Genomic DNA, 12,131 nt, shown 5'->3' with positions numbered 1-12,131 from the left:
CACTGCAGACGGGCGCAGAGCCATGTGTATATAAAGCCCGGGGCAGCAGCCCGGCAGGCTTGTTTAGCACAACCACACCTCGGCTCACTTGGCAGCACGGCCAGGCACTGCCGGAGCGCCGGCAGCTGATCCCCGGAGTACCCGAGCGTGGGAGCGATCTGCCCATGGGCCCTCGCCTGCTGCTGCTTCTGGCGCTGCTTCAGGCAGGTGAGTAGCACTCCCTCGGTCCCTCTTCCCTGCCATGCCTCCCCCTGCCCAGGCATAGCCTCTCCCTGTGCCATCAGCGTTGCCTGCTTTGTGCCAGGACTGCTGTGTGATGTGGCCAAGTGAGGGAAAAAAGTGTCACTAGACAATCCTCAACTTTACAGTGAGGGACAGTGTAAGTGAGCTGCCTGCCTGCCTCACTTCCCAGCCCCAGCTATGGTTTGCATAACCTGTATAAACACAGGTCTTCTTCTTTTTTAATAATTTTCTGCTACAGAGTTGTTAGTGTCCGTGTTCCATTGAAATACCTTCCTTTTATACCAGTGTCCATGGAGCGAGCAGTTATCAACACATCTGAATTTAAAATAGTTTTTTAAAATTCTGTTTATAAAAGCCATAAATGGCCACTAACATAAAGTCCCTACAGACAAAGGCAACAAAACACTAAACTGGCACATCTGAGGTTATACCTGCAGTAGAGTTTTAAAACAAAAAAACAACCTCCTACCTTCATTTGCAGCAAAGGCTGCCAGTTTAAGCAGGAAATAGTGCTAAGTTGTCAGATTCACCTCTGCTCACCTCTCTGGAGGTATGTTCTTCTCTAAGGTGGTCCATTAGTAGTTTAACTAATGATTGGACATGCTGCTAACAGGACATTTGGCTAGGAGCATGCTGCTGTGGAGACTCAGACATTTTCAAGGCTTTCCTGGCTGTGTTGGCTCAGCTGCCTAGCATAGAGAAAGCAATTTCAGTTCTTGGTCAAGTTATTAGCTGTGCACCTGAATATTAAAAATGTACTTGCTAGGGCTGACCTCTCAGCTGCAGTAGCGCACTGCTGGCTCAAAACCCAGACAGCTTTCAAAGAACAGGAACATCAGAGGCTGCCTGGATGCCTCTTGCAGAACACACAGCCCTAAGCACACTAATTGAGTCTTTTGGACTCAATTTTCTTTGGGGCGTTCTCTCCACTTTCATAGCAACTCTGCACTGTAATTACAGTGATTCCTTGATCTCCAGAGATATCCCCAAAAGAAGAATGGCCTTTCTTCTTCTGGGTGAGGTACAGTTACCTTACAGCAGCCTCAACCATTTTCAGCCAGTGGCCAACAGGCTAAGCCCAGCAATGCTGGCTTAAGAGGTCAGTAAAAGAGCTAAAAAAGAAGTCAAGCCATTTGTCAGAAGGCTGGGATTCCTACAAAGACGTTTTTGTCTCCACTGGAATATTTTCAGGGTCAGCAAACTGCAACAGGTTGAAAAATCATGATTTATACCCCCAAATTCAAAGCAGCTCACTACTTGTGATTTCCCCTGAGAGCTAAGCCCCCTTCTAACTCTGGAGCCTTGCTGTTTAGACAAGGAAAATAAGTGGTCTCTTTAGTTCTCAATAAAACCCATCCAATGTGTTTTTAGCACGAAACCTGAACACTCAAGTAGTGTTTAGCTGAGCAGTGCTTACTTTTTCAGGAATGTGCATTTAATCCCCAAGGAATGCCCCAGGAAGCAGACTGAGGCTATGCTGGACAGCCTAAGGTGTGGATCCCTGGGGTGAAAATGGTGACACCCTCTCCTGCTGGGGGGTCGAGCTGGGAGAGGGAGCAAAGCCCTGCCTTGTCCTTCATGGGGAGAGACCCTCCTTGTCTTCACTGGCATTTGGATTGGGCTCGGAGGGCAAGCTAGCCCAGGAGATGTGGGAAGAGGCCCAAGCAGGGGGATTAGAGGCTAGGTTTTAAAAGGAAAGCAACTGTTTTAATAATAGTATTGAGTCCTTGGGTGGTTTAGAGGATTAATTAGCCCGTGTTTGCACAACACTTTGAAGAGGTCAAGCATGCTGCAATAGCCAGAGGCAGGTAGCAAAGCAACTTCAGTGGCCAGTTCCCAGCTCCCAGGAGTCACCTCCCTCTCCATCCAAGCATGCTGGAAAGCCCCTGTTTGATTTTGGAGCAGCTGTGCATGGATGGGATGAGCAGATGGGTCAGGCTTTTAGGCTGAGGATTTTGATCCTACCAATAGAGCAGTGCAAAGTGCATTTGGTCCTTCACAGTAAATCCAAGCATGAAATGCTCCTATTTGTCTCTACAGCAGGATAAGAGCAACTTATACAGCAGGATAAGAGCAAGTTTGCGACTGAGCATCACAGTGGTTTGAGTATTAGGGGCAGGGTACTCTTGGTTTCCATAACAATTACCGCAAGAATGAGCCTGTGGCTTCTAAAAAAGTTCCAAATTAACATGCGAAATCAGGAGACTGAAAGACTCGTAACTCAAAAATCTCCAGACTGGTTTGGGTGGCCATCTACACACCCCAGCTGACACAGAGCTCCTTTCTCCTTTTTCCCCAAATTAGTGTGGCCCACCTGTTACGACTTAGGTGGAACGTAATAACGGAAGCGGATACAAGTATTGCCAGCACTTCCAGAGTCGCAAGAGAAAGCGGCTGTACACGTCTTGGCTAATAGAGGTACTTTGTCCTTGACAAAATGTGTACTCTACAGGCTCAGGGGCGTGTAGCTGTCCCTCTGTGCAGATTAATAGGATTATCAGTATGTTTTGCCACCTGGAAAATGGGTTAAAAGATCCTGAAAAATAGAGAAACTTGGATAACGTAAGAAATCTTGAGCAACATAGAAACTTCATTTCTTTCCACAGAGTCCTGGTTAGGTCTGGTTGCCTGGCTGTACTCTGCTGCTTCATGTCCCAGTCAGGACCACAGCATAGCTGGAAAACTGTCCCAGGTTTGGGAGCTCTGGGGTGCAGTGAAGCGCAGGTGGCCTCCATGGTGCTGGTGCAGACCCTGCAAAGCTTAACAGCTTGGGCTCTGTGATGAGCACAACCACGCACACTGCTCCTGGGTGCAACACAGCTGCAATCACACACTAGTACACCAGAACTAGTAAGTCCTGCTTCAATTGAGCTCCTGTGGAAGAAATAGCATGCTTGGGCATTCCTGCATCCAACTTTTGATTATCCCAGACGCAGGCAAAGCTCCCTGCAAGACTACCTTTGGCCAGCTGAATGTCATGACTAGTTAGATTGTCAGGGCTGCACCCAACCAACCAGTCAAAAGCAAAACCATCTCCCTTTAAGGACAGTAGGAAAATCAGTAGCAGGCATGTTTAATCCTTGTGTGTAACCGTGTCCTTTGCAGTTTGGAAAGGTGCTCCGGGAAAGTCCCATTCATTGCACACTCGAGGAATCATTGAACTGGCTGGAGCCATAACGTGTGGCACGGGACGGTCTCCCTTGGCATATATTGGCTACGGGTGCTACTGTGGACTAGGAGGACGAGGTTGGCCTAAAGATAAAACGGACTGGTAAGAGAAACCTTGGCTATGTGTCCAGAAGCAGTGCAGATCTCCCTACTTTTCTCTGTTTGTGCTACTGTGATTCCACTGACTCATTTGCTGCCCTGTGGGCAGGGAAATTAGTATATATGAACATACTGGGGATTTGGGAGTGATGACCCATGTATCACTTGGGATTTGAATGAGGGCTTAACCTCCTTCTGGATGACACCAAAGCTCTTAGGACATTGTAATGTGAGGGGTAGAGGGCAAAGGAGAAACCAGGATGTAATTTTTTGAAATAGCTGTTTGTTTTTTATAGAGAGCACACCCTGCCTGACGAAAGGAGTTATTTGGAGGGTTATTTCACCTAAATCCTTAAAATGGAAGTGATGGAAATATCACTGTTTGTCCTCTTGAAGAAATCCATATAGTTGCAAGGAGTAATTAAACCTGTTGCCCTAATTGGCTGTTAGTTCCCACTGAATCAAGGCAGAAAACTAAGGGAGACCATGGTGTTATTTCCCCTTTTCCTTGTTGGTGGGGAAGATGTTGGCCTTGTTATTCCCAACAAGTGTCGGAGGTATTGCATGCAATCAAAGGCTTTTTTCCTGTACTGTGCAATGAGCATAAGAGAGTAAATGAGAGTAAAGCTGAGGATAGTGGACTCTTGTTGCTCTGAGCCTGGTATTTGTAATCTTGCCAGGTTTGAAATGTCAAAGCACACAAGTCTATCTACAGTCTCCAGACCAGGTGCTACTAGTAAGCAAGCTCTGCTTTTAGTAGGGATGAAGGCAGGCTGCAGCTCACTGGGAAGGAAACTGAGCTTTCCAGAACACCTTGATGCTGGAGATGTTGCAGGTTGCTACAAAACCAGATTTTGCTGAATTAGAATGACAGAAAAAAGGGGCAGAGGAGAGTGAAGGAAGAAAAGGTATCAAAGCTAAAGATCTCTGTGGGCATGAACGAGAAGACTAATGGAGCTGTCTTCATTAATGCAGTAAGATGTTTCACTCCCAAAGCCCTCTCATCATGTCCCTTTATTTGTCTGTGAAATATTTAATCTATGAAACAGTCAATATGGGTCTCACAAACGATGAGTAACCACAGTAATATCTCTTGACCTGCTTATCACAGCACTTATCTACAGCAGTGTATGTAGGGTGTTTAATTATTTTTGTTATCCTTTAACAAATTTCATAATAAAGCCTTGAAAGTAAAACATGACTTCACTAATTTGGAGCACTGCTTTTATTGAAGGGGTGAGCAGAGGGACTTAAAAGCTGTTTTCCATAGAGACTGAGTGACATCCAAATTTATGTGACCCCGGGAGATGCAAGTAGTCATCACTCCTGAAAAAGAAAAAGATGGCCACGTGTTCACCAGCCAGTGTTTCTGCTGTTGTTTAAATTGCATGGAGTATTTTAGGATTTTATCCTAAAGGCACAAAATGAGACTTTGCAAGTGGAAATGACTCAAAATATCAGATAGTTTGTAAAAAGGAAGCTTGATCCTCTAAGTACATTCATTATTATTCTTTAGCTGCAATGCTTGGCTGCTGTAGAAAAACTTAAAAGTTTTATTTAGGTTCTTAGCTAGGAAGAATCAACAATGCCACACTAGATTTAGGCCTAAAATTTTCCACTTTCTGTTTGCCAGAGAAATATTGATATCTGTTACTAAGAACTACTGCAACGATTAGAGTGGTTGAGTACCCCACACCTGTCAAAGTGACCACATCATTTTCCCTATTTGCCATTCTAAAAAAGAAAGGGTGGCAAAACTACTGGCTGTGAGTGACAAATACTGTTTGAAAATTATTTATTTCCTTGACCTTCTAGGTTTTTTTACAGAGACCCTTACAAAAGGGTAATTTTCTTGTGTGTAATTCAGTCAATCTGTCTAGACAGGGCTAGAGTGCTTCTAAGCACCTCTCTTTTATGTGAAAAAGAACAAAAAGCCATTGAGTGGGTAATCCTTTTATAAGGTTTATTCCACATACTGACTTTGATGTGGTGTTGTCACAAATTACCTTTTCCCTTTTGTTCCACTCTTCCACTCTCACAGTTCCATCACTTCAAGGCATAATGACATTTCTTCCACATAGACTCAATCGATTTGTTTCTCCTTCTCCTTTCTGTTCCCCTGGATTGCTGCAGCACCTAGGTTGTAAAGTACGGCCTAAGGGTGCTCAGCACTTCCCTGAAAACACCACGAAAGGCAGGGTGTATCTATGACTCATCTAAGTCACAGGATCGTTAAGGCTGGAAAAGATCTCTAAGATCATTGCATCCAGCTGTTAAATCCTGGCCAACTCGTAGGGAAGAGTAAGATTTCTCCTCTGTCGCAAGGTTAAAGCAAAAGACACACAGCAATGAGGGTGCTGTTGATGTGACAAACACAACATGACAAATTCTTACCTTATTGGCATTTGATCAACAGCAGGGGTCTGGCCAGCTGATCCCTGCGGACCAGCCGGAGCTATCTGTAGTCGTTAGGGCTGTCTCGTAGCCCAGCCATGACGAGCAGGTTGTTGACTACCCAGGTGACACAGTTGTGTTTGTTTGCCATCGCTGATGACCAGTGCTCTGCCGTGGTGCTGGCTGCCTCTGTTTGTGTTGGTGTAACCGAATGTTAGCAGGTCATTAAAAGCTTAGCACCACTCTGACCCAGGTGCAGCAAAGGGCATTTCCAGACAGGAGGGGACTATCTGAAGGTGGCAAAGGACAACAATAGCATTCCTTAGTTTTCATTCCTTGACAGTTCTTTCAGATGTTTGTAAAATAGAAGCCAAAAGTCTTTTTGCTTTGTGTTGAAGTAAGCTACCTGTCACCCTGCTGCAGCTGTGGGGGTCATCAGGAGGAACTGCTGTAAGGGGAAGTAGAATTATGCCCCAAATCCTGTGGTTCTGCAGAGCTTATGTGACTTCCCCTGGTTTTGCCAAGCTAGATAAGGAGCAGCGAGTTCTCACTGCTAGCTAGAACACCATTTGCTAGTGCAAATTCAGTGCTCATTTGCTTGTCCTTATGTGATTCACAGAACATCTTTTGCCCCCTACAGTATCTGTCCTCACTTCTCCTACCTCTCTTTCTCTTTGTTCCTTCTGGCTCTTCATAAAGAGCAATTTCTTTCCCTTGGCACAGAGGGTCCTAACACCTCCCTTTGCTCGTCTATCTTCACATTGCTCTTCTTCCCCATACTCCCCCACCACTGACTCATCAATTTGGCTACTAACTCACGCCCCAGACCTCACAGACCTTTCGTTTCTATAGCTGGCACTCCCCTCCACCACAGCCTCCGGTGCTCAGTGTCCCATATATGAGACACTAGGGATGGGCCTGCTCTGCTACCTATCATTCCCCTGAGGATGGATTAGGCTTTGTTGCAGCTTCAGGGTTTTTATGTAAAATCAGCCTGCCTCAGTTTTTCCCAGTTAGTAGAGTGGTTTCTCTGAAGAGTCAGTTCTTGCAGAGATGTCTCCTGGAAATACAGGAGTTCACTGCTCTCTGGCTCCAGCCTCTGACCTTGCATCCTTACTGAAACAACCTTTGCTATTCAGCAGAAAGCATCTCTAAGTGCTGAATCTTTTCTTGGTGGAATTTGAATCCCTAAATTACAAGAATAAAATTCAAGTGATGTCAAGTTTTCCATAAATTCAGAAGTAACTGACAGTGAGAATGGTCTCACTGACTAGTCCATAGGACAGATGTCATCAGCTGAGCTATTCCTCCTCATTCCCTCTACGGTCGGTGAAACACAACTGCACTTTTCAAATCTGATGCTTTTCACCCTGTGTTAGATCTCTGCAGCATGAAAAAGTGAACTGTGGTGCAGATGTGCATAGAGAGAAGATAGGTGAATGCCTTAGATGTAGACAGTTCTTAAGGTTCTTAAGTTGACTCATATGAATTTCACCATTGAGACTAATTAATTTGTAGCCTGCCCTCAGAACCTTTATGTGCCAAGGTGCACATGGCAGGTGAACTGAAGAGACTAAGCTTCTTGGTGATACTGAGGAAAGCAAGAAACACTCCAATTTCAAGTTTTGGGATGGGTATAAGCCTAAGCCAGTGAGCCACAATAGCACAACTTATAGGAACACTTCTGCTCCTTTTCAGACAGATTATTGTGTCTTGACCACACATGCTTTCATGAGGGCAAAAGCTCAGAGGAAGAAGTGCAGTGGTCATGGGAGCAAAAATATGGCATTAATGAGCTCCTGAGACAAGCAAGCTTTCCCAGAGATGCCAGGATACTTGCATCATCAACAGATGATTTACTGACAGGCTGGGGTGAACATTGCTGTCATGAGCTGTGTGTGAGCAAAGCTCCCCTGGAGTCTGTGCCAACAGGCAGGATGCAGGAGGACACCCATACCCTCTCTTTCTGTGTCTCCCAGGTGCTGCCACAGGCATGACTGCTGCTATGACACGGCAGAGAAGGAAGGCTGCAACCCCAAGGTGCAGCGCTACCAGTGGGTGTGTGAGCAGAACACCGTGCAGTGCGGTAAGGAAAGGCTGGCTCCTGTCCTGGGTTTCCCTCCCTCCCTCCCTCCCTCCTCTGCAGGCAGCAGGCATACCAAAGAGCTTTGGAGGCCCCAGAGGCAGGTTTGTGTTTGCCAAGCTAGTTTCAAAGCTGCTTTAGGCAATGTCCGTTCTCTTCCAAGCTCCCTGCCCGTTCCTTGCCAGGAGCTGGGAGGAAAGCTGGAGCCCCAGCACAACCCATTCTAGGTAACCTGAGATCCACCCAGGCTGAAGAGCAGGACTGGGGGCCATGGAGACCCCAAACCATCTTAGTTTGGCAGGGATGCAGATGACTCTCTGGAGACTTTCTGCTCACTGGCATTAAGCGTGCCTCTTCCTACAGCTGGGGGTCTTTGGGGGTGCTCTTTCCATTGCAGTTATGGCCCTCCCTTCAGCAGGGATGTCCACTTTTTTACTACCCTTAAGCACTGCTAGAGAAGAGCCAGGCTATTTAGCATGGCTGCAAGATAGGTTAAATAGGATGCCAGCCTGCACCTCTGCCCCATTTGGGGCTCCAGCCTGAAGTTTTGGGGTTCCAGCAGGGATTTGGAACCATGCAGAATCAAATGCTCTCGACTACTTCAGGCAGACAACAAGTGTGGGCTGTGCTCAGCTCTACAGCTGGTACCCAGTCAAGAGGGTTTGAATTGCACAGTCAGAGCCCGTCAGTGTCTTGTGCAGTTTGTTTTGACATCCACCAGATGACTTGAGTCTTAGAATTTGTCACTTGTGTTTCTAAGTCTCCAGAAATCTCCTGGTAGTAAAATCCATTGTAGAAGACTTTGAAAGTTTGAAAAGAAATTGTGAGAGTAAAACTTATCCCCATAATCATCAAAGTTACTTGCTAGAACATTAAAAGACTATTTCTACCTTATCAGAAAACCTATTTTACTGGTGCAATCCTCAACCTCACCAGCAGCTGAAGATCTGCCAGCAGATAGGGGATGGGACACAGCACATCTGCAGTTGCTCTTTTCCTAGTTCCAGAACAATCTAGTAAATACAAAGTCCTGGCAAAGGAATGCGTCACTTTAATGTACAACTGCTCTTCCTCCTGCCATATTTCCACAGCTGACTGATATTTTCTGCTAGTCATTTTACAGGGGAAAAGTCCTGTTTCTCTTTGCTGTGAAGGACCAATCCAAGTTGCAGATATGAGATGTATCATTCAGTCCATGGCAGTGGACATAGGAGTGCATCAGGCTGCAGTTGCTCTGACTTGGCCAACAAGCATGAGTTAAACAAATATCATTAATTCCTTAACTGATGTCCAGGCAAGACCTGATGCATCCATCAACTGTTCTCCACAAGCCCTCAGAAGGCTACACTCCCCCTAATATCCCTGATGAGGAGGAACTATAGAAATGCGTTTTGAAGGCAAATTTCCTACCCCAGGCTACAGCACTGGCAGGTCTTACTGGGATGTGAAAGTATAATGTCTGACCCCATTCAAACAAAAGAGATGAAGAATTAAATTTCCAGGCATGCTTGCTGAGCTCAGGGTAATGATGTCCAGAAGTGTTAGAAGCAGAACTGTTTGCACTGTCATTTCAATGCAACAGGAATTAGATGCCTGCTGCCTGACACTGTACCATAAATACAGACATTTTCATGTAAAATAAACAGAAACTCATTTTACTTGGTGTTTCTCCTCTTTTTGCTACCATTAGGTAGTTTTGTTTGTGGAATGAAAAAAACTGGCAAAACTATATTCTTCAGTCTAGATATGCCATCACCTGTAGGCAAATTCCATTCAATAGATATCTGGAATATAGAAAAGGCTGTTAGTTGTGGGGTTTGGTAAAAAAAAAAAATCATTCCTCTTGAATGAATGTTACAGATCCAGACTTTTGTACTCACATTTGATGAACAGTTGGTGGCACAGCATAGGAAGAGCTCAAGGAGCACAGGGGTAAGGAGAGTATCAGGCAAGACTGGTAGCTAAGAGAAGAGTGGCCTTAAGTCCTCATTGACCCTTAAAACACTTTTAGCAGTAAATACATGATTATTCCGAACAGCTTTCTTATTTTTCTGATACAGGGTTGATCCATCAAAGTCCAGTGAAATCTGAAAAAATTCCTATACTCATTCCAATTGGTTTTGGAGTGAAGCCCATGTGCACTGGCACATTAAACTTTGCCTAGTGCAGGGTTTTGTGTCTGTTAGATAATCCATGGTAGCAGCCTCAAAGAAACAAGGTACTGTCCTTTAAAATAATATTAACCAAACAACTGCATTTAAACCACCTATAGGTGGGATGAGGTTCATTAACCCAAACTCAGTCATTTGCAATGTAGCCTTCTAAGCTAGTGGCTTTGATGTTATTTATGGCCATGTAGTCATATATTTGCATTCCTGTATAGTTCCATGCATGACTTTGATCACTTTGTTAGCTGCTAGCTCATAAAAATCAGGTACCTGGCCCTGCTGCAAAGCTCCTTGGCTCCTCTGCTGTGATCAGAGAGAGACAGCAGCAACTGGTACAGCAAGAGTGAAGGATGCCTGGTGGGTGCTCTGACGCCCTCAGGTTTCTGAATATCCCTCTGGGAGGCTCCTTCTTTCAAAGTAGTGTTTTTTTCTTTTGAAATCAGTCTGTTTTGCAGAGGGAGAAGTTAGAAGGGAAATTCACAGACTGAGGAACAGTGGAATATTTTTACCTGAGGCTAAGATTAAACAATTTTCCTTTTCAGCTTTGACTACTGAATTAAATCCTCATAGTTCACACAGATCTAGAAGCAGGGAGTGCTCTGTGATGAGCAGATTTTTATAAGCATTACCAATCTACATTTAGCTGCTAATTTCTGATGCTCTTTGTCACAGTCAAGGTCAGATCTGTTGATAGAGAGGGCAGGGGAGGGTCAAATCCACCCACAACACAACATGTTGATCCTGCTGCCACAGCCTTTGATCCCCAAGGGCTGCTTTTTTAGGGGATTTTTCCTCCTAAAACTGTTTCTTGCCTTTGATACAGAATCTCTCAACCTCAGCTCACATTTTCTTTTGCAGATAACCTGACAGACCGATGTGAAAAAATGGTGTGCCTGTGTGACCAAGAAGCAGCCAAGTGCTGGGGAGCAGCCCCATACAATCCTCACTTCATCCTCTGGCCAGACTTTTTATGTGGACAGACTCATCCCACCTGCCATGTCAGATATGGGGGGCCAGAATAGTCTTTTTAGTACCTTTCTTCAAACAATTTGAACTTGAAGGTAGTGGAATAAAAATTTTCCTTATTTTCCAGATCTAACAATGGTGTGAGAGAATTTCTATCAGTCCAGGATTTATGGGGAGATGAGACAGACAGAAAGGTGCAGTGGTGGATTTTCCTGTCTGTGAGAGAGCACTTGGAATGCATCGAGCTCTGTCTTTGGGTGGACAACAAGCAAGTCAAGATCTCATGGGTTAGGAAAAAAGGGCAGACTAATAGAGGTAACATTGTTGTGGGTGTTTGCTACAGGCCACCTGAACAGGAGAAAGAAAGTGCATGAGGTCTTCTACAGACAGCTTGAAGCAGCCTCACAGTCACAGACCCTGGTTCTGGTGGGGGACTTTACCTACTCTGACACCCACTGGGGAAACAACAGGTGACAAAAGAGTGATTAAGGGTCTGGAGTATCTCTCTTATGAAGAAAGGTTGAGGGACCTGGGTCTGTTCAGCCTTGAGAAGAGATGACTGAGAGGGAACCTCATCAGTGTCTATGAATAACTGAAGGGAGGGTGTCAGGCTCTGCTCAGTGGTGCCAAGCAATGGAACAAGAAAGCATTGAGTAGAAACTGATGCACAAGAAGTTTTACCTGAACAGGAGGAACAACTTCTTTAATGTGCATGTGACCAAGCACTGGAACAGGTTGCTCAGAGAGGTTGTGGAGTGTCCCTCACTGGAGATATTCCAGACCTGTCTGGACACCATCCTGTGCCATGTGCTCTGGAATTACCCTGCCTGAGCAGGGAGGTTGGACCAGATGATCCACTGTGCCCCTTCCAACCTACCCAGCCTGTGATTCTGTGACAGGTAACATATATGATGAAGCAAAGGGAAGATTCTGCTCTGATCATACTTTTGCAGAAACAGAGGGTTTGGTCTGTGGTGCAGTGGGAACACATCTCCTGTCACCAAATAGCA

At 45.3% G+C, this 12,131-nt stretch overlaps 1 protein-coding gene across 1 annotated transcript; it reads left to right on the top strand.

Annotated features, from left to right (window-relative positions):
- Nucleotides 1–11,251, top strand: LOC118689540 (phospholipase A2-like). Its single transcript, XM_036387878.1, has 4 exons — nucleotides 1–207; nucleotides 3,349–3,514; nucleotides 7,884–7,990; nucleotides 11,014–11,251. Exons 1-4 carry the CDS (start codon nucleotides 165–167, stop codon nucleotides 11,175–11,177), a joined length of 480 nt encoding a protein of 159 aa, XP_036243771.1. The 5' UTR covers nucleotides 1–164; the 3' UTR covers nucleotides 11,178–11,251.
- The last annotated feature ends 880 nt before the right edge of the window (nucleotides 11,252–12,131 follow it).

This window comes from Molothrus ater, chromosome 2, assembly GCF_012460135.2.
Source record: "Molothrus ater isolate BHLD 08-10-18 breed brown headed cowbird chromosome 2, BPBGC_Mater_1.1, whole genome shotgun sequence".
NCBI lineage: Eukaryota > Metazoa > Chordata > Aves > Passeriformes > Icteridae > Molothrus > Molothrus ater.
Note: the sequence above shows the minus strand (reverse complement) of the source record. Positions and strands in the feature narration are given on the sequence as shown.

Bases quoted from the DNA above. Each gene is read 5' to 3' on its own strand.
- LOC118689540 (XM_036387878.1), top strand. From the start codon at position 165: ATGGGCCCTCGCCTGCTGCTGCTTCTGGCGCTGCTTCAGGCAG. The intron at 208-3,348 runs GTGAGTAGCACT...TGTCCTTTGCAG, and splicing joins TCTGGCGCTGCTTCAGGCAG to TTTGGAAAGGTGCTCCGGGA. The intron at 7,991-11,013 runs GTAAGGAAAGGC...TTTCTTTTGCAG, and splicing joins GCAGAACACCGTGCAGTGCG to ATAACCTGACAGACCGATGT.